Source organism: Oryctolagus cuniculus, chromosome 6 (genome assembly GCF_051225735.1).
Source record: "Oryctolagus cuniculus isolate XC-2025 breed Fujian yellow rabbit chromosome 6, ASM5122573v1, whole genome shotgun sequence".
Lineage (NCBI taxonomy): Eukaryota > Metazoa > Chordata > Mammalia > Lagomorpha > Leporidae > Oryctolagus > Oryctolagus cuniculus.
The window spans coordinates 167,942,472-167,960,536 of NC_142872.1; the positions used below are offsets into that span (position 1 = coordinate 167,942,472).

At 69.0% G+C, this 18,065-nt stretch overlaps 3 protein-coding genes across 11 annotated transcripts; 1 reads left to right on the plus strand and 2 right to left on the minus strand.

Moving 5' to 3' along the window:
* The first annotated feature begins 1,505 nt into the window (after positions 1 to 1,505).
* Positions 1,506 to 7,183, plus strand: GSDMD (gasdermin D). Its single transcript, XM_051841780.3, has 11 exons — positions 1,506 to 1,783; positions 4,231 to 4,484; positions 4,614 to 4,806; positions 5,165 to 5,333; positions 5,530 to 5,632; positions 5,785 to 5,838; positions 6,033 to 6,089; positions 6,198 to 6,370; positions 6,446 to 6,587; positions 6,674 to 6,747; positions 6,868 to 7,183. Exons 2-11 carry the CDS (start codon positions 4,268 to 4,270, stop codon positions 7,099 to 7,101), a joined length of 1,416 nt encoding a protein of 471 aa, XP_051697740.1. The 5' UTR covers positions 1,506 to 1,783; positions 4,231 to 4,267; the 3' UTR covers positions 7,102 to 7,183.
* Positions 7,184 to 7,906: 723 nt separating this feature from the next.
* On the minus strand, positions 7,907 to 12,962 carry MROH6 (maestro heat like repeat family member 6). 5 transcript variants are annotated; one of them, XM_051841773.3, is made up of 14 exons: positions 12,592 to 12,948; positions 12,267 to 12,410; positions 11,933 to 12,087; positions 11,529 to 11,646; positions 11,169 to 11,353; positions 10,945 to 11,082; positions 10,691 to 10,805; positions 10,461 to 10,604; positions 10,243 to 10,416; positions 9,813 to 9,980; positions 9,582 to 9,701; positions 9,301 to 9,403; positions 9,150 to 9,215; positions 7,907 to 9,039 (listed from the first exon to the last, which is right to left on the minus strand). In XM_051841773.3, exons 1-14 carry the CDS (start codon positions 12,871 to 12,873, stop codon positions 8,801 to 8,803), a joined length of 2,151 nt encoding a protein of 716 aa, XP_051697733.2. In that variant the 5' UTR covers positions 12,874 to 12,948; the 3' UTR covers positions 7,907 to 8,800. The 5 variants fall into 5 exon arrangements, 4 of the variants coding, with proteins under 4 accessions (XP_051697733.2, XP_089192668.1, XP_089192665.1 ...); XM_089336539.1 differs by lacking the exon at positions 9,582 to 9,701 and having other exon boundaries at positions 8,666 to 9,039; positions 12,592 to 12,957; XR_016236634.1 differs by lacking the exons at positions 7,907 to 9,039; positions 9,150 to 9,215 and having other exon boundaries at positions 9,385 to 9,403; positions 10,691 to 10,758; positions 12,592 to 12,958.
* A 1,769-nt stretch (positions 12,963 to 14,731) lies between these two features.
* NAPRT (nicotinate phosphoribosyltransferase) lies at positions 14,732 to 17,619 on the minus strand. 5 transcript variants are annotated; one of them, XM_051841777.3, is made up of 13 exons: positions 17,377 to 17,619; positions 17,153 to 17,280; positions 16,988 to 17,070; positions 16,729 to 16,859; positions 16,534 to 16,649; positions 16,149 to 16,345; positions 15,931 to 16,071; positions 15,685 to 15,769; positions 15,528 to 15,608; positions 15,350 to 15,452; positions 15,151 to 15,266; positions 14,931 to 15,038; positions 14,732 to 14,848 (listed from the first exon to the last, which is right to left on the minus strand). In XM_051841777.3, the coding sequence occupies exons 1-13, from the start codon at positions 17,600 to 17,602 to the stop codon at positions 14,786 to 14,788; spliced, it is 1,578 nt and encodes a 525-aa protein (XP_051697737.3). In that variant the 5' UTR covers positions 17,603 to 17,619; the 3' UTR covers positions 14,732 to 14,785. The 5 variants fall into 5 exon arrangements, with proteins under 5 accessions (XP_051697737.3, XP_051697736.3, XP_069931692.2 ...); XM_051841776.3 differs by having other exon boundaries at positions 15,112 to 15,266; XM_070075591.2 differs by lacking the exon at positions 16,988 to 17,070 and having other exon boundaries at positions 15,112 to 15,266.
* Positions 17,620 to 18,065: the final 446 nt, after the last annotated feature.

Below are 18,065 nucleotides of genomic sequence, written 5' to 3' on the forward strand. Positions count from 1 at the left end.
GTGGGACAGAGGGCGGCGGTCAGCAGGGGGCAGGGGTACGGTGGGACAGAGGGCGGCGGTCAGCAGGGGGGCAGGGGTACGGTGGGACAGAGGGCGGCGGTCAGCAAGGGGCAGGGGTACGGTGGGACAGAGGGCGGCGGTCAGCAGGGGGGCAGGGGTACGGTGGGACAGAGGGTGACGGTCAGCAGGGGGCAGGGGTACGGTGGGACAGAGGGCGGCGGTCAGCAGGGGGGCAGGGGTACGGTGGGACAGAGGGCGGCGGTCAGCAGGGGGGCAGGGGTACGGTGGGACAGAGGGCGGCGGTCAGCAGGGGGCAGGGGTACGGTGGGACAGAGGGCGACGGTCAGCAGGGGGCAGGGGTACGGTGGGACAGAGGGCGACGGTCAGCAGGGGGCAGGGGTACGGTGGGACAGAGGGCGGCGGTCAGCAGGGGGCAGGGGTACGGTGGGACAGAGGGCGGCGGTCAGCAGGGGGCAGGGGTACGGTGGGACAGAGGGCGGCGGTCAGCAGGGGGCAGGGGTACGGTGGGACAGAGGGCGGCGGTCAGCAGGGGGCAGGGGTACGGTGGGACAGAGGGCGGCGGTCAGCAGGGGGGCAGGGGTACGGGCGTCGTCAGAACGGGGTGGGGGACAGAACCTGAGAGAGAGCGCCCGTCACTCAGCCTGGGGACGGCGAGGCCCGTGGGTAGGTGGAGAGGGTGCACCCGGCTGGGCGGGCGGCAGAGCTGAGCGCGCAGTGGTCAGACTGCAGCTGATAAGGGAAGGGTCCAGGCCTTCCTGCCGTGCCCGCCTCCCCCCCCCCCCAGGACAGAGGTGTGCTGAGTGTCAGTGAGTGGACTCCTCCCGGCGTTCCCTGCTCAGTGCTGTCAGACGGGGAGCCCCCTGGGCGGGCAGAGGAGCCTCCCTCGGGCGCCCGCCCTGGAGGAAGGACGTGACGGTTTTATTGCTCCGTGTGGTCAGGCCGGGCCACCCGTGGGTGCTGAGAGAGGGTTGTCCGGGGAGCCTTCCCTGGGGGAGGCCGGGACCCCGGGGAGTGGGCAGGACTTGGGGTGTGAAATCCTGGGCCGCTTCCCGTGAGCTTCCGAGCTGCCACCTCCTCTCTCTGACACTCCTTCCTCAGGCTGGCGTGCGCCAGCCTCTCCACAGACGGAGATCCCCCATGTGCCTGCTTCCTGAGTCACGCGCCTCGCCCGGCCCGTGGGCAAGCCTTGTCCAGGGCCCGGTGCTGCCGTGCGACCCGTGTGTTCCACCGTGGGTTTGCTGTGTTTTTTCACCCACACATCAGTTACTTCACGCTTTTGGGCGACGGCAGGGAACACTGGCTCACCAGGCCCACTGGAGCCCTGCCTTCGGTCCTTGCAGGCACTGCGGGCTCACAGGTGGCCAGCACCGCCCCCGCCAACTCGGGCCTCTTCCAGGGAGCACGCGCCACGCTTCCCTGATGACCGCAGTGCTGGCAGCTGTCTGAGTGCTTCCTGACCTTTGCACCTTGTGCACCTCCACTGTAGGCGTTTAAGAAAGTGAGCTGCCCGCAGAGGCCGCCAGGAACGGCAGGCAGCTGGGCGGCCGGGACAGGCACTTCCCCTCCAGGCCCAACTGGTTCCTGGGAGGAGGGGCGGGCCCCAGGGTGGTTTCCGGGAACCCAGTTTCACTTCCCAGGCTTACGCTCACTCTGCTGCTCCCATCTGAGCAGACGACTGGCCCCAGCCCACAAGACAGTCTCACTTCGCTCCCTGGGACCGAGCCTCTGCCCTCCGGTGCCCACAGTCACGGTCACGGTCAAGGTGAGCTGCACCCTGCCCGGCACTCGCTCGGCACTCTGGGTGGGGACAACCTCACTTCTGCACCCTCCCAGGTCACCCCGGGTCTCTGGAAAGCTGTCTGCCTGGGCAGGGCGCTGGGGTCGGCCTGCCCAGCACCCAGGCCCTCGCGGCAGTTGTAGGCATTGGCTTCCTCGAGGAGTGGCTGCCCCTCCGGGCTGGCCCAGGTTTCTTGTGTCCAGCTCTGGCCTGCTTTGGCCTCTGAACCCTGACGCCTCGGCCCCAGACAGGAGGCTCCTGGGGCTCCAGGCACAGAGGAGGCCCTGGAGGCTGGGGGTGGGGCCCAGGGACACTGCTGGGGCTTGCTGCTCGCCCGGTGCCAGGTCCCAGGAGGCGGGGGACTTCTGCTTCCTCCCCGGTCCTCTGAGCCCCTTGGCCAGGGAGGCAGCAGCCACAGGGGTCCGAGCACTGACCCCCGCGTGCTGGCTCTAAGCTTCTCAAGCTGACACGCGCTGCAGCCCCTGGCCCCCTCGCCCCAGCACAGTGCCCAGTGCCTGTCCCAGTGGCCTGAGCTGCCGAGGGCATGAGTGGAGCCGGCCTGGAGGCCCTCAGGGCCCCGTGGAGACAGGGACAGTGGAGGCAGGGTGGACGCGCTGCTGCCGCTCCTTCCTCTCCTTCTCCTTCTCCTTCTCCTTCTCCTTCTCCTTCTCCTTCTCCTTCTCCTTCTCCTTCTCCTTCTCCTTCTCCTTCTCCTTCTCCTTCTCCTTCTCCTTCTCCTTCTCCTTCTCCTTCTCCTTCTCCTTCTCCTTCTCCTTCTCCTTCTCCTTCTCCTTCTCCTTCTCCTTCTCCTTCTCCTTCTCCTTCTCCTTCTCCTTCTCCTTCTCCTTCTCCTTCTCCTTCTCCTTCTCCTTCTCCTTCTCCTTCTCCTTCTCCTTCTCCTTCTCCTTCTCCTTCTCCTTCTCCTTCTCCTTCTCCTTCTCCTTCTCCTTCTCCTTCTCCTTCTCCTTCTCCTTCTCCTTCTCCTTCTCCTTCTCCTTCTCCTTCTCCTTCTCCTTCTCCTTCTCCTTCTCCTTCTCCTTCTCCTTCTCCTTCTCCTTCTCCTTCTCCTTCTCCTTCTCCTTCTCCTTCTCCTTCTCCTTCTCCTTCTCCTTCTCCTTCTCCTTCTCCTTCTCCTTCTCCTTCTCCTTCTCCTTCTCCTTCTCCTTCTCCTTCTCCTTCTCCTTCTCCTTCTCCTTCTCCTTCTCCTTCTCCTTCTCCTTCTCCTTCTCCTTCTCCTTCTCCTTCTCCTTCTCCTTCTCCTTCTCCTTCTCCTTCTCCTTCTCCTTCTCCTTCTCCTTCTCCTTCTCCTTCTCCTTCTCCTTCTCCTTCTCCTTCTCCTTCTCCTTCTCCTTCTCCTTCTCCTTCTCCTTCTCCTTCTCCTTCTCCTTCTCCTTCTCCTTCTCCTTCTCCTTCTCCTTCTCCTTCTCCTTCTCCTTCTCCTTCTCCTTCTCCTTCTCCTTCTCCTTCTCCTTCTCCTTCTCCTTCTCCTTCTCCTTCTCCTTCTCCTTCTCCTTCTCCTTCTCCTTCTCCTTCTCCTTCTCCTTCTCCTTCTCCTTCTCCTTCTCCTTCTCCTTCTCCTTCTCCTTCTCCTTCTCCTTCTCCTTCTCCTTCTCCTTCTCCTTCTCCTTCTCCTTCTCCTTCTCCTTCTCCTTCTCCTTCTCCTTCTTCTTTTTTTTTTTTTTAAGATTTACTTGTAGCCGGCGCTGCGGCTCACTAGGCTAATCCTCCGCCTAGCGGCGCCGGCACACCAGGTTCTAGTCCCAGTCGGGGCGCCAGATTCTGTCCCGGTTGCCCCTCTTCCAGGCCAGCTCTCTGCTGTGGCCCAAGTCCTCGGGCCCTGCACCTGCATGGGAGACCAGGAGAAGCACCTGGCTCCTGCCTTTGGATCAGCGCGGTGTGCCGGCCTCAGCGGCCAATGGAGGGTGAACCAACGGCATAGGAAGACCTCTCTCTCACTGTCCACTCTGCCTGTAAAAAAAAAAAAAAATTTACTTGTTTACTTATTTATTTGAAAGTCAGAGTTACACAGAGAGAGGGAGAGGCAGAGAGAGAGAGAGAGAGAGAGAGAGGTCTTCCACCCGCTGCTTCACTCCCCAGATTGCCGCGACGGCCAACACTGAGCCAGGCCGTCGCCAGGAGCTTCTTCCGGGTCTCCCACACGGGTGCAGGGGCCCAAGCACGTGGGCCGTCCTCGCTGCTTCCGCAAGTGCATTAGCAGGGCGCTGGATCGGAAGCGAAGCAGCTGGCTGGCACCGGCGCCCATAGGGGATGCCGGTGCCTCAGACGGTGGCTTTACCCGGCCCCACCGCTTCCTTTGGCCCTGGGGAGCGGCCGGGGCAGGAGCCTCCCGCCAGCCAGAACGCCTCAGGACTGGCTGGCCACAGCTGCTCTGCAGCCATCTAAGTGCCAACCGCCGCCCCCGCCCCTTCCAGCCCTGCGGCACGTGCCCGACCCCCACTTCTGGGAAGCATGCCGTCGGCCTTCAAAAGCGTGGTCCGCAGCGTGCTCCGCGAGCTGGACAGCGGCGGGCAGCTCACCCCCGTGGACAGCCTCCACAGCTCCACCAGCTTCCGGCCCTACTGCCTGCTGGGCAGGAAGCCCTCCCGCTCCCTGTTCTGGAAGTCTCGGTACCTGTGCATCGACCTGTCAATCAAAGACATCCTGGAGCCGGAGGCCCCGGAGCCAGGTACCCAGCCTGGTGCTGGCGCCCGCAGAGCCTTAGGCGGGCTGGGGCCTGCGCCCAGCCGGCCCGGCACCGGCAGGCTGGCGGGGAGCAGTGCCCGGGGACAGGGCCTGGGATCTGCTCTTGCTGCAGGTGCGGAGTGCAGCGCCTGCTTCGACTTCGACGATGTCGTGGATGCACAGGTGCAGGGCAGCGTGGAGCTGGCCGGCCCCGGGCAGGGGAGGATCGCGGGCGAGGCTGCGGTCTCCGGCAGCAGCAGCAGCTCCATGAAAGTGTGCAGGCTGCGAGTGGGCACGAGCACCTTGGAGGCCATGGTCCGCGGCAGGTGAGTGCGGCGGCTCCGGGAAGGGGGCTGCAGAGTCACCGCAGCCTCCCCGGCCGGGACTAGAACCTGGGCGCCCTGGGCCCCGGGGGTCAGGCTGGGCTCCCCCCACCCGGCTGCTGTGAGAAGGCCATGGAGTGGACACAGGGCCACAGGTGACAGACGGCGATGGAGGGCAGCCAGGGAGCAGCCGAGTCGGGGGGTGGTGGGCATCTCCCCTGGAGCCCATCCCTCCCCCACATAGACACTCACAGGAGCACCAGACTGGTGTCCACAGACTGCTGGGTGCCCCGGGTCAGCGGGGGAGGCAAGAGTCCCGTGGCGTGGCTCCCCCGTGAGCTTCCTGGCCCTTGGGCCCCAGGCGCCTGCGGCAGCCGGAACCCAAAATCCTGCAGCAGCTGCGCCGTCGTGGGGACAACGTGTACGTGGTGACCGAGGCGCTGCAGACACAGCAGGAGGTGCAGGTCACCCAGGCCCGCAAGCAGGAGGGCTCAGGCCAGTTCACACTGTCCGGAGCCGTGCACTTGCAGGTGTGTGGCCAGCCCTGCCCCACCAGCCCCACCCGGGTGGGCTCTGCGGAGACCCCTCTGAGGGACACTCACAGCCAGGGCGTCCTGCAGCCCGTGTTGGCCCCCACCGGTGACAAGCCTGTCACCACCAAGCAGCCCACACCCACCCCCCTGACCGGAGCCCAGAGCCCAGCCTTAGCCCATGTCCACCCCGCAGGGCAAGGGCCAGGGCCACCTGAGCCGGAAGAAGATGGTCACCATCCCTGCGGGCAGCGTCCTTGCCTTCGGGGTGGCCCAGCTGGTCATTGGCTCTGACTGGGGTGAGCGGGGGCTGGGGGTGGCAGGAGGCGTCTGGCTGCACAGCCCGCTGGGCACGAGCCATCAGAGCAGGACCTGCGGTGGCAGGGGAGCCCCTGGTGGGGGTGCTGGGAGCTGCTGACCTGCCCTCCCTGTCATTCTCGCTGCCTCCCAGACATCCTCCTCCTCCCAGAGAAGAAGTGGAAGACGTTCCAGCCGCTCCCCCCAGGTGAGGCCCGAGCACCTCCCGGCCCAGCCTTCTTGGCCTCTGAGGCTTGGGACAGAGGGGCTGTTTGGCCCCATCTGCCTGCCAGGGTCAGAGGAGCAGAGAGGGACTGCGGGGGCCCAGGGGAGGCCTCTGCTGCTGCCCTCCCTGGCCCTTCCCCGTGTCCTGCCTGAGGCACGAGTCTTCCTGTGACGCAGGTGACAAGCCACGGAGCTCCAGCTACTCCCTTGTGCCACATTCTGGGTTTGAGGCAGGTCAGTGGCCCCTGCATGCTCCTGGAACCCCCACGGGGTCGGTGCCTCCTGACTAGGGCGTCCAGGGCCCTGCGGGCAGCCGGGCAGTGCCGCACTCGTTCCCTACAGATGCGCCGGCCGAGTGGCCGGTGCTCACGGAAGACTTCCAGGGCCTTCGGGCAGAGGTGGAGGCCAAGCTGCTGGAGCTGGAGTGCTGGGACAGGAGGCTGAGCCGGAAGCTGCTGGGGGGCCTGGCGCCCTTGCTGCGGGACCACCAGGCCCTGGGGGCCCTGGAGTCGCTGGTGAGCAGAGGGGAAGCCAGGCTGCGGGTGGGGCCTGCCCGGCTGCCCAGGCTCACAGCCCGTGCGTGCCCCCAGCTGGAGCAGGGCCTGGGCCGCGAGGAGCCGCAGCCCCAGGACGGCCCAGCCAGAGCCGTGTTCGAGTGCCTGCCACGTGCCTCCGGGGCACTGGTGATGGAGGTCGCCAACCCCATCTTCTACCTGGTCGGGGCACTGACCGGTGAGCCCCGGGGGCGCCAGAAGGGAGGGACCTGGGCTCTCCCGGCTGAGCTGGCAAGGACCCGTCTCCTCCCGGTCTCTCCCCAGTGCTGAGCGGAACTCAGCAGGAGCTGCTGGCCCGGGCGCTGGAGACAGGGGCCCTGGTGGGGCAGCTGGAGCTGGTGAGTGTGTGCGGGGTGCAGGGCACGGCTGGCCCGTGGGCGGTGGCCCCGGGCGGCTCTGGGAAGGGGTGCAGTGAGCAGACGCTGCGTCACCGGCTTACTCATGCCCCTGCCTGGCAGGTGGGGAGCTTCCTGGAGCAGAGTGTCCCCTGGGAGGAGCGCAGCACGGTGCCCCTGCCCCCCACGCTCCTGGGGAGCAGCTGGGGCGAGGACGCGGCCGCCTGGACCTTGCTGGAAGAGTGTGGCCACGAGCCACAGGCGGGCGCCCCGGAGGTGTGCTGGGAGCCGCAGGCCCAGGGCCCCACGTGTGCGCTCTACGCCTCCCTGGCACTGCTGGCCAGGCTGAGCCAGTAGCCCTGCCAGCCGGCATGGCTGGGCCAGCTCTCACGGTGCCTGGGAGCTGGCGGCACCCAGTAAACGCGGTGTGTGGAGCCAAGAGTGGTCACGGCCTGTCTGAGGGGCCCTGGGCAGGAGTGGGGGGACACGGGGGCTCACAGCAGGCACCAAGGGGCAGGGGGAGCCTGCCCTGTCCTCGCTCGGGCTTGGCCAGTCCAAGCCACCAGCCGCATGGCCGTGCTGGCTTGCCCGAGCCTCGGTGCTGCTGGGGACGGTGGTAACCCAGGCGCTGAGCCTGACCCCGCGGCCACGCGGGAGGGGAGTGGGCCCGCGGTGCCGCTGGGTTTGCCGACAAGGATCCCCGGCGGTACCCTGGGGTGCAGACAAGCCTGTGCTGGGAGGAGTGAGCGCCCACCGGCCTTGGAGCCCGGCTTCTTCTGTCCTGAGAGACACCCGGGAGCTCTCCTGCCCAGCCCCCGCCCTTCCTCCCTCTCTCCCTCACTGGGGGGTCTGGGGCTTCCTGGCCTCTCTGGCACCTCCCTGGGTGTTGAATCCCCTGGCACCATCAGCCCTGGAGGATATCCGGACGAACACACCAGGTCGTGCCCCTAGCTTCACAAAGAGCCAGCCCTGGGCACGGCGGCAGGGGCCCTGACCCCCGTCGGCTCTGTGCGTGCTGCACTCGGCACGCCCCTCCTATCCAGAGAGCCCCAGCCTGACCCCACACCCGGAACCGGCCTGACCTTTAGCCCCGCCACGGGGCCGACCCTTACCCTCGCCGGCCTGAGCGAACAGACACCCAGCCTTGGATCTACACACTTCCTTCATTTCGTAAGATGTATTTGCAGAGAGACCTCCCATCTGCTGGTTCACTGCTCAGAATGGTTGCAAAAGCCAGATCCGCGTCTCCCACGCGGGTGCAGGGGTCCAAGCACTTGGGCCATCTTCCTCTGCCTTCCCAGGCCACCAGCACCGAGACGGATGGGAAGTGGAGTGGCTGGGACTTGAACCAGCGCCCCGTGCGATAGCGGCCCTGTAAGCAGCTGTTTAACCACAACGCAGGCCCCGTCTGTTCGCTTAAAGTGCTTCACCCCTCCCAGGCCGTGCACACGTCCTGTGGGCAGGCGTTCCAGGTGGGACCCGGCCAGGGCCAGCGGCTGGGGGGGAGACTCCCGGCGGCGGGGGCTCCCCAGGGCCTCTCCCCGCGCGCTCAGCCAGGGCACAGGGTGCTGCCAGCAGTGTCCCGGCCTGGTCACCTGACCCCACGGTGTGGTCCTGGCCTGTGCTGTGCTGCTCAGTGCCACCTTTCAGAGGAGACCGCACTCAGGGAGGACCCACCAGGATAGGCGGGGGGTGGCCAGTAGGGTCCAGTGGGTGAGGGACAGCAGGTCAGCTCCTCTCAGGCGGGCACCTCAGGACGGCAGCGAGGAGTGGGTGACAAGGAGGCCCCAGCAGGCCACTGTGGCGCGGGAGTCCAGGAGCCGTACGGGTCAGCTGCCAGGCCCCAGGCTGGGGTGCCAGGCACATCCGAGGACCAGGAGAGCGAGCCTGGCTGGGGGTGGCCCCCTGCACGCAAGGGGCAGGGGCCGAGGGTGAAATGGCCCGGACAGAAGGCACCGCCTGGCCCTTGGTCACACGGCTGCCACGGCCCAGAGAAGGGTCCCAAGGCAGCAGACACCTGCATCCAGCCTCGGGCATTCCGCCGACGTGTCCCAGGTTAGGTACCGCGGGGACCTGGGCAGCCCCAGCGGTCAGCCAGGCTCCGGCGCTGGAAGGGGCTGTCGTCATAGACGGGCGGCTGTCGGGCAGGCTGGGCCCTGCGCCACCGGGCCAGGCGGAGCAGGAGGTGGCCCTGGGGCCGGCCTTGCGCCCGGGCCAGCAGCACTACCTGCTGGGCAGTCACGTGCGCCGCTGCGGCCACTGTGGGCAGTGGGTCGTTCTTCAGCTGGCCCAGGTCTGCAGGAAACCGTGTCTCAGGCAGGTGGGAGGGGAGCCCAGGACGGCGCAGCCGCCCATCCCCGCCCCCCACCTGTCACCTCCAGGACCCTGGGGAGCCAGCTCCTCACCCTGGAGCAGGGAGTCCAGTAGGTCCTGGGTGACACGGCTGGGGCTGGCATGATGGACGAGGAAGCCTGTGGAAGCAAACCTGTGAGTGGGGAGTGGGGCTCAGTGCCCAGGGCACGGGCGGAGACCCCACGTGGCCCAGGCCTGCCTCACCGGTGAGCACGGTGGCCGCCCGCCGCAAGGGGTCCTGGGGACTGCGCAGGTAGCCCTGGGCCTGGCTCAGGAAGTGGTGCACGTGGCTGGGGTGTCGCTGGACCTGGGGACAGAAGTGATTGGGGCGGGGGGGGGCATTCCTACATGGGGAGGTAGCACAGCTGAATCCAAAGGTCCCCCAGGAGCGGCCGGGAAGGGCAAGGTGCCAGGCTTCACCCCGCCAGTGTTGCCGGCAAAGCGGGCAGCCGGCCACGCCCCCATCACGAGCTCCCCCTACTGACCAGGCGGTGGCAGACGCGGTTTAGGGCCTCGGGGCTGTCGTAGTGGGCCACAGTGACCACCTCCTCCAGCAGGCCCCAGCGCAGGGCCTGGTCACAGCGGGCCAGCGTCCACTCTGAGCTCTGGCACAGGGCAAGGGGGCAGGGGTGTGGGCCCAGGAAGCGGCATCCGCCGCGGGGTCGGGGCGGAGGAGCCCTGGGGGCGTCCCTGCCCGGGACGGGGTAGGCGCTGACCTCAGCGGCGTCCCGGCTGGGGTCGTGCAGACGCAGCAGCAGAGGCACCAGACTCCGCAGCACCAGCTTCCGCAGGGGCCCGCGCAGCCCCACCTGAAGCCCGCCCCGGCCCCGACGCACCAGCGTCCCAAGGAGGCCCATCGCCGAGGCGCGCACCGAGTCCCGGGCCTGAGGGCGAGACCTGGTCACTTGGAGTGGCAGCCAAGGGTGGGAGGGGCGGCCGGAGCGCGGCCAGGAGGGTGGGGCTCCTGGCTGGGGGCGGCCCTGCCCGGGGCGCGACCCTGGGGAAGGGGCCGGCCCACGGCGCGCCGGGGAAGGGGTCGGGGTGGGAACGTCGGTGGGGCGGGGCCGGGGAGTGCGCCCGCAGTGAGGGGAAGCGCCCGTGGGGGCGTGGTGGGGGCAGGCGGGGCGGGGGCGGGGCGTTGCTCACGTCGTCCAGCAGCGGGGGGAGGCGCGAGCCCAGCTCGGAGCTCAGGAGCCGCACGGGTGCCCGCGGCCGCAACAGGAGCCTCCGCAGCGCGCCCAGCGCCGCGCACACGAGCCGCGCGTCGCCCTCGCCCAGCGCGCCCAGGAGCGCCGGCAGCAGCGTGCTCCCGTGCCGCACCTGCGGGGACAGCCCCGCCCGGCCCGTGCCGGCCCCGCCCTCACCTTCCCGCGATTGAGCGCCAGGTGGCCGAGGCCGAGCAGCCCCAGCCAGCGCACGGTGGGCTCGGGGTCTTGTTGCCAGGTTCGGAGCCGCTCCAGGATGGCCTCCTCCCGCAGCAGCTGTGCGGTGGGCCGGCTCTGCAGCAGCTGGGCCAGGGACGCGAGGTCAGCGCGCTCTGGGTCCCGGACAGTCCCCCGTCAGCCCTCCCCAGCCACTGGGGAGGCCGGCTCACCCCAGTGAAGAAGGCCATGGCCGTGAGGCGCTGCGGGACGTCGGCGCTGCGCAGCCGGGGCAGCAAGTCTGCGAAGAGGCCTCGCAGGTGGTGGTCGGCGTGCGCCACCATGGCACTGGGGTGGGGCGGGAGTGGGAGCTCTCCCTCCGCTTGGGCGCCTCACCCCTGGAGAAGGCCCTGCCCCGCCACCCTCCTGCCCCTGCCTCGTCCCCCGCCCCTAGCTCCGACCTGGCCGGCGGCGATCCTCTCCTCACCTGGCCAGCAGCAGGACGCCCTCCAGGTGGGTGTGGGCTCCCACCAGCCTCCTCCAACCTCCCGCCTGCTCCATGCATGTGACCACCATGCGGCCTCCATCCCCAGTGAGCAGGGCCTTCAAGGCCTCCACAGCGCAGCTGGAGGTGGGGGCGGTGGGCAAATAGCCAGTGAGGACCTAGAGGTCTCCGGCCCCGCCCCTCCTTGTCCAGGTGTCACCTCTCACCTGGCGTGGCTGTGCGGTGGCCCTCGGTGAGTCGGGGCCCAAACCTTAGGGGAGTCGGGGGAGCGCGCGCCCCGGGCCAGCTGGTGCAGCTGCGTGACCAGCGCGAGTAGCAGGTGTGGGTAGAAGCCCCGCGTGGCTCCCACACAGCCTGACACGGCCAGCATCTCCCCGAGCGCCCGCGTGGCCTGCAGAACAAGCCGCCGACTCAGCTGCGGGGAGCGCTCAGAGCTGCCTGGGGCGTCGGCGGGGCGGAGCGCCTGCCTAGGGCTGGGCGCGGGGTTTTCCGCGGCTCAGCCCGTGCCGCTCGCCCCGCATCAGCACCGGACTCTCCGGCCCCCGGAGGAGGCGCGGGCCACCTACCGCCAGCGCCTCCAGCTCGCTCCCCGTGGCGCGCTTCAGCGCCCACAGCAGTTGCACCAGCACCTGCCCGTTTACGCGCTGGTTCCGGCTTAGGCTTCGCCACAGGTCGGCCGCCGCCCTGGGGTGGGAGTGGGGGCTGGGGTGAGACCGGCGCCGGTGCCCAGGCTGCGGGGTGGAGGCAGCCACGAGGCGCCCCGCAGCGGCACGGCTCCAGATCGGCAGCCGCAGTGAAATAAACCTGGCATTAGATGACTTCTCCCCGGGGAATCCACCCAGGAGTCAACACCCCAGCTGGTCTCCCCGGCCGTCCGAGGTTGGGGGTGGGGGGAGGCCCTGCCTGCCGCCAGGCACCAAGCGGGAAGGCGGAAGGAAGCCGCCGCGTGGGGGCCGCGAGGGCGGATTACCGGTCTGGAGGCAAGGAGCGCGGCAGCAGTGCGCACACCACGTCTTGCGCGTGCTCCAGGGCCAGCGCGCTCAGCACCCGCACGGCCGCCCGCCGCGGCCTCCCCTCGGCCAGGCTGGGCACCTGCGCCAGCAGCCCACGCACCAGGGTGTGCACCTAGCGTGGGAGGGGGCAGAGGGCAGAGGTCAGCGACCAGGCCAGCTGGACCCTAGCACACTGCCCGCGGGGCCAGCATTCCACCGGGTCCCGCAGGCCTTTCTGAAGTGGGCGTGGCATCAGGCTGCGCTCCCACCCCCACGGTGGAGGGCCCCTGTCTGGGGTAGGAAGGGGCTGACCTGGTCGTCCAGGCGCTGCCCCCGGGCCTCCAGGGCCGAGGACAGGGTGAGCGCCGTGGCCTGGGTCCCCGCAAAGCCGGCCTCCTCCAAGCAGGCAGCCGTGTACAGCGCGAGGTCAGCGAGAGCCCCTTCATCCCAGGACCCCTTTGGGGAAGGGGATGCCGAGGACAGGCTGGGGCTGCAGGAAACCTCCGAGCTCTCCTGCTGTCCTCGCCTGCCCCTTTTCTGGCGTCCCGCAAAGTCCCGGCGCTCTGCAGCCCCCACCTCCAGCCCAAGGGAGCTGGCAGGCCACCCGTGACTCCCAGGCACAACCCTCTCAGCTCACCTGGTAGGGGCCCTCGGGGGCCGGCTCTTGGGTGCCGTGGGGGGAGCAGGGCTCACTGCCGACGCCGAGGGCTGATGCTCCACTTTCCTGCTCAGCCTCAGGGGTGGGGGTGGCAGCCTGGACCTCAGCTTCGGCTTCAAGCTCCTGGGGCTGAGGCTGGGGGCCTGTGGGAGGGGGTCCCGGGCTCTGCTCCTGGCTGGCCCGGATCCCTTCAGCCAGAGCTGTCAGACTTAGGGCCCCCACAGGGGCACCCCGGGCCCGGCCCCACACGCCCCCAGCCATGGCTGCCCAGCCAGCAGCACCTGTCTCTGCCTCTCCCAGGAAGTCGTGTCCAGACCTGACCTAGATGTGGCCTGGGGCGGGCCCATGGGCAGGCGTGGTGCGAGTGTGTGCTGGGGAACCAAGTGGGTGTGCCCCCCGTGGAGCCTGCTGTGGCCTTGCAAAGGCCAGTCCTGCCCAGGCTGCTGGACTGGAGTGGCCAGCCTGGCACCACCCACCAGCCCTCGGAAGGGGCAAGATCCCAGGGAGAGGGCAGACACAAAGAGGAGGAGGAGGAGGAGGAAGGGCCCTCAACCTGGGCTGCAAGCCCATCTTGGCCGAGGGGTCCAGGGGCCCAGGGGCCCAGTCCTGAGCAGAGGCCTCGCCAGGTCCAGCCCTGAGGAAGCAGTGAGGGCCGGCTATGCCTGTCCAGCCGCCTGCATTCCAGTCCAGCCAGATGTGTTGGGCACGAGCGTGACTGTGTGAACGGTCAGCGGCTTGTGCGTCTCTGACCTTGGGCAGCCTGGGGGTGGGGCCATCAAGGCGAGAGGAGCTGCTGCCCCTCGAGAGCTCCTGCAGGTGCCCACCGGCACCGCCGCAGCGCCTGCCATGGCCGGACCCTAGGAGCACACAGCCGAGGCTGATGCCCTGTGGCTGCCCGGGACGGGGTGCTCTCTCCAAACTCCCGCTCCCCAGGGTTGGCCTGACCAGCCCTCTGCCCTAAATCTCCACCTTCCATCCTCACCCAAGCACGCAGTGGGCCCTGCCCAGCCCTGAGCACTGGGGAGCCTGCTGATCTGGTCTGGCAGAATACCCAGGCAAGCAGAAGTGCTCCCGGAAGCACCCCGGATGGCTGGCATCCGCCATGTCCTGGCCCGCAGCCTCCACTTGCTGCCAAGCCCAGAACCCCTCTCCCACGCGTTCCTTCCGAAGCCCAGGTTGCCAAAGCCGGCGATCTCCAAGCTCACCACCAAGGTGGGGCCGGGCCATGCTCACTGGGCGCGGGGCTGACCTGGGACCCACTGAGCCAGCTCCTGGAGCCTGCGTGTCATCGTGCCCCATCCCCCTTCCCTAGGATGCTTGTTGGTCAGAAGCCGAGCTCCCAGGCCAGGGCCAGGGTGTACAGGGCAGGCAGCTGCAAAGTGGCAGTAGACGCCTTGGCTTGGGGGACTTGAGATGTCCCCACCGACACTGGACAGTGCCCTTGGCAGCTGTGGGAGCCTGGGCCCGCCTTGGCTCGGGGGACTGGAGATGTCTCCCCGACACTGGACAGTGCCCTTGGCAGATGTGGGAGCCTGGATTCGCATTGGCTTGGGGGACTTGAGATGTCCCCCCGACACTGGACAGTGCCCTTGGCAGATGTGGGAGCCTGGATTCGCTTTGGCTCGGGGGACTTGAGATGTCCCCACCGACACTGGACAGTGCCCTTGGCAGATGTGGGAGCCTGGATTTGCTTTGGCTCGGGGGACTTGAGATGTCCCCCTGACACTGGACAGTGCCCTTGGCAGATGTGGGAGCCTGGATTCACATTGATTGGTTCAGGGGACTTGAGATGTCCCCCCGACACTGGACAGTGCCCTTGGCAGATGTGGGAGCCTGGGCCATGCTTGGACCCTCTGTGAGACACACCCCTCCCCAGCCTGCCTCTAGCAGGGGCAGCTCTTCTGCAGTCATTCCCCAGGTTCAAAGCTCTCCCTCGACCATGGCTCTGGCCTGCTCCAGCGTCAGATCCGGCTCCCCACGGCTCAGCCTCCGGAGCCTGGGATGTGGCCGGGATGCCTTTCTGCACTCAGCCTGGGCCGTGTCTCCCCTCAGCCCAGCCCTGGAGACCTTGGGGGGGACGAGTGTGCGGCGGCTGGGAGAACAAATGACACGGGACACGTGGGGGCCAGCGAGCGATCGTGCTGTTTCCAGAAATCCCCCTCGCCTCCGACTTTCACGGGGAGCCCCTGGCGCTCAGACTGTCCACCAGGGCCTGAAGCTTTTCGGACAGCGCCACCTGCAGGAGGGGAGGAGAGGCTGTGGCTGGCTGTGGGGCGGAGGGCATACAGGGAGGCCGCAACCCACGGCCCTCGGCCCACCTGGTACAGCTCAGGGCCGTGCAGCCGCCTGTGTGCCGGGCCAAGGCGGCTCAGGGACAGCTGGGCGAAAGCTCGCGACTCGGCCAGGGACGGCAGCGGCTGGCACAGCTGCAGGAAGGGCAGGGTCAGGGGCCGGCTCCGGTGCGGCTCGGCTGAGCTCGGGGGGCGGGGGGGCAGTCACCTGTCCCTTCTGCACCCAGAGTTGCAGCAGTGGCTCCACCTGGGCTGGTGTCACCGTGCAGGGCTCCCGGGCCCCTCGAGGCCACACCCTCAGCTCCTGCCCAGCCTGGGGCGGCGGCTCTTCGGCCAACTGCAGCACGTCCGACAGCAGGGCCCCTGGGTGTGTGAGGGGCGAGAGCGACATGGTGAGGGGGGCTCAGGGCTCTTAAGGGGGACATGGAGGGTGGGAGGGGGCTCACCGTCAGCACCCAGGAGCCGGAAGGCAGTCTTGCTGCCCGGCAGCGTCTGCTTCTCAGGGTCCTCCGTGAGCTTCATTCGAGGCTGGCCCCCCACGGACACCAGCTGCAGGGACAGGCTGCTGCGACGACGGCTGGGCCCAGACCCCACCACCCCCCGCCCGCCGGCCGCCGGCCCCACCTTGTAGACGCAGCCCAGGGAAGGCTGTTGGGGGCAGGTGACCACGCTGGTGCCGATGCCGATGACGTTTACCTCACTGCCCTGGGAGAGGCGGGGTGACACTGAGGCCCGCCAGGACCCAGGCGGGGCCACCCTGTGCCTACGCCCCCGCACCCACCTCCTGGGCCAGCCGGGCCAGCTCCTCCTCGTCGACGTTGTTACTGACTGTGATGCACAGCCGCTCCAGCCAGGGCACCTGGAAACTGCAGCGCGGGAGACGGCGCAGCTCCTGAGTGACCCTGTCCCCCCCCCCCCCCGCCTCACCCACGCTCCTCTCCACCAGGGTCCCTCCCTGCCCCGCCCGCCCGGCCCAGCTCCCCAGGGGGTCTCCCAGCAGCCCCGAGCCCTGGTGGGGGGCACTCACTGAGCGGCAGTGGTCCGCAGGACCCCACGGACCTCCCGGGCCTGCTGAAGGAGGTCACCGCTGTCCAGCCTCACTCCCACTGCCCGGTAGCCCAGCTCCCCCAGGGCCAGGGCAACCGCCAGGAAGTTGGGGAGGCCGCTCCTGCAGGCACAGACGAGAGGCTGGGGGGCTGCAGCTGCCCAGCCGAGCCCACCCTGGGGGCAGGGTCTGTGGCTCACCTCCGCACGCTGTAGGAGTCCAGCAGGCCCTGGAAGGCCCGGGGAAAGGCCAGGGCGTAGGCCACGAAGGCGGCTCGCTCCCCGGGGTGCGGCTCCTGCACCCCCAGCTCCAGGTGGGCGCACACACGCGCCAGCCACACCTCCGCACGGGCAGCCAGGTCCACCCCAGGTCCCTCCCCAGCAGCTGGGGCCAACATCTGTGGAGAGGTGGTCAAGGCGGGATGGGCCCTGCCCGCTCCAGCTGGAGGGCAAAGGTGCCAGCTCCCCGAACAGTCCTGGCCCCTGTCCAGGCGGCAGCCACTGCGCGCACAGCTGGGCCTGGCCCAGCCCTCCCGGGGCATAGGCCGCCCTCGGGGTTTGCACTGCGATTGGGAAGGCGACTGACCGGGTCAGGGGGCACCTCATTGCCCGCAAAGGAGGTGACGAACGAGTGGGCCAGGGTCCCGGTCACGGGCACCCCCCGCAGCTGTCCGGCAAGCACATTGCTGCTGCTGTCGAAACCTGGGCAGGGAGTTGGGTGGGGTTGGGGGGCCGCCTCCCTCCCCAGCCACTGCTGCCCTCTCTCTCCTGGGGCTCTCACCGCCCAGGTAGCTGTAGGTGGAGGCCGTGAGGCCGCCGTCTGGGCCCTGAGCCCGCCGCAGACCCATCTCCATCAGCCGCTTCTCTGGTCCTGCGATCAGCCGAAGCCGTGCAGCACTGGTGGCCACGAGGCTGCAGGGAGCCGGGGTCAGGCAACCCAGGAAGCCACCCAGGTGGGCAGTTCCAAGCCCCGGAGCCCCACCTCCCCCAGGCCCTGCAAAGCAGGAGCGGCAGGACCCTCGCGCTTCCGGGGGCCCCACCTGGCGTAGCCCACCAGGCAGAGGAGCGGCGTCTCCAACAGCTGCACCACCAAGAGCGGCCCAGACACCCGCAGCAGCGGCACCTGCGGGGAGCCCGTCAGCTGCGCGCGCCACCCCCACCCCCCACTCAGGGTCGCCTCCTCCGCCCTCTGGCCCCGCACTCACGCCCGGGAAGGCGAGGGAGCCCTCGGGCAGGGCCCGCACCGTCACCCCGGAGCAATCGAGGGCCCGAAGGTGCTCGAAGAACGCGGGGTCCGTGTCTGGGGGCAGCGCCGAGGCCAGGAAGCGCACGTCTGCGGGCGACAAGGCGCCGACGCGGTGGGCGGGGGACGCGGGGACGCGAGGGGCGTGCGGCGCGGGAGCTCGGGAGCGCGGGCCGCGGCGGGTACCTGCGTCCCGCAGGCGGAAGGCGCGCAGCAAGCGCACGCAGTCGCGCAGCCCCGCGAACAGCGCGAAGGCGCCGCCGAAGGGGCAGCGGCGGAAGAAGAGCTCGAACTCGGCGGCGTCGCGCGCCCGGCCCGCGCGCCAGTAGCCCAGCGCCATGGTGACCTGGTAGAGGTCCGTGAGCAGCGGCCGCGCGGCGGCCAGCGCCTCCAGGTCCCCCTCGGCGGCCATGTCGCCCCGCTGCCCTCAGGCCGCCCGGCCCCGCCCCGGCGCCGCGTGACGCGCCCGGGCCAATCGCGCGCTCCGCGGACCCAAAGCCAAGGGGACTCCCAAGACACCTGGGAGCGACCTACCGCCCTTTCGGGCGAGGGGTGGAGCAGCCGGCACAGGTTCCCCAAGGGGCGGGAAGGGGCTGGGCCTCAGGACACACCGCGCCCAGGAAGTTGTGAGTGGCATTTGGCCACCACAGCTGGCACTATAGGTTCTTCGGGCCACTGGCCCAGGGTGGTGGCCTTGGCGGGGTCGCGCACTCCAGGCCCCGTGGGAAGTGCTGGGGGGCCGTTTGTCCCCCTGAGGCTGGCTAGGGCTCCTGGGGTCACTCACTCCACAATCACCGAAATGCCAACCTAGGTGAGCGGCCATGGGCCAGTGGGACCACAGCTGGCCGCACAGGCGGGGGGCCAGGTCCCTGCCA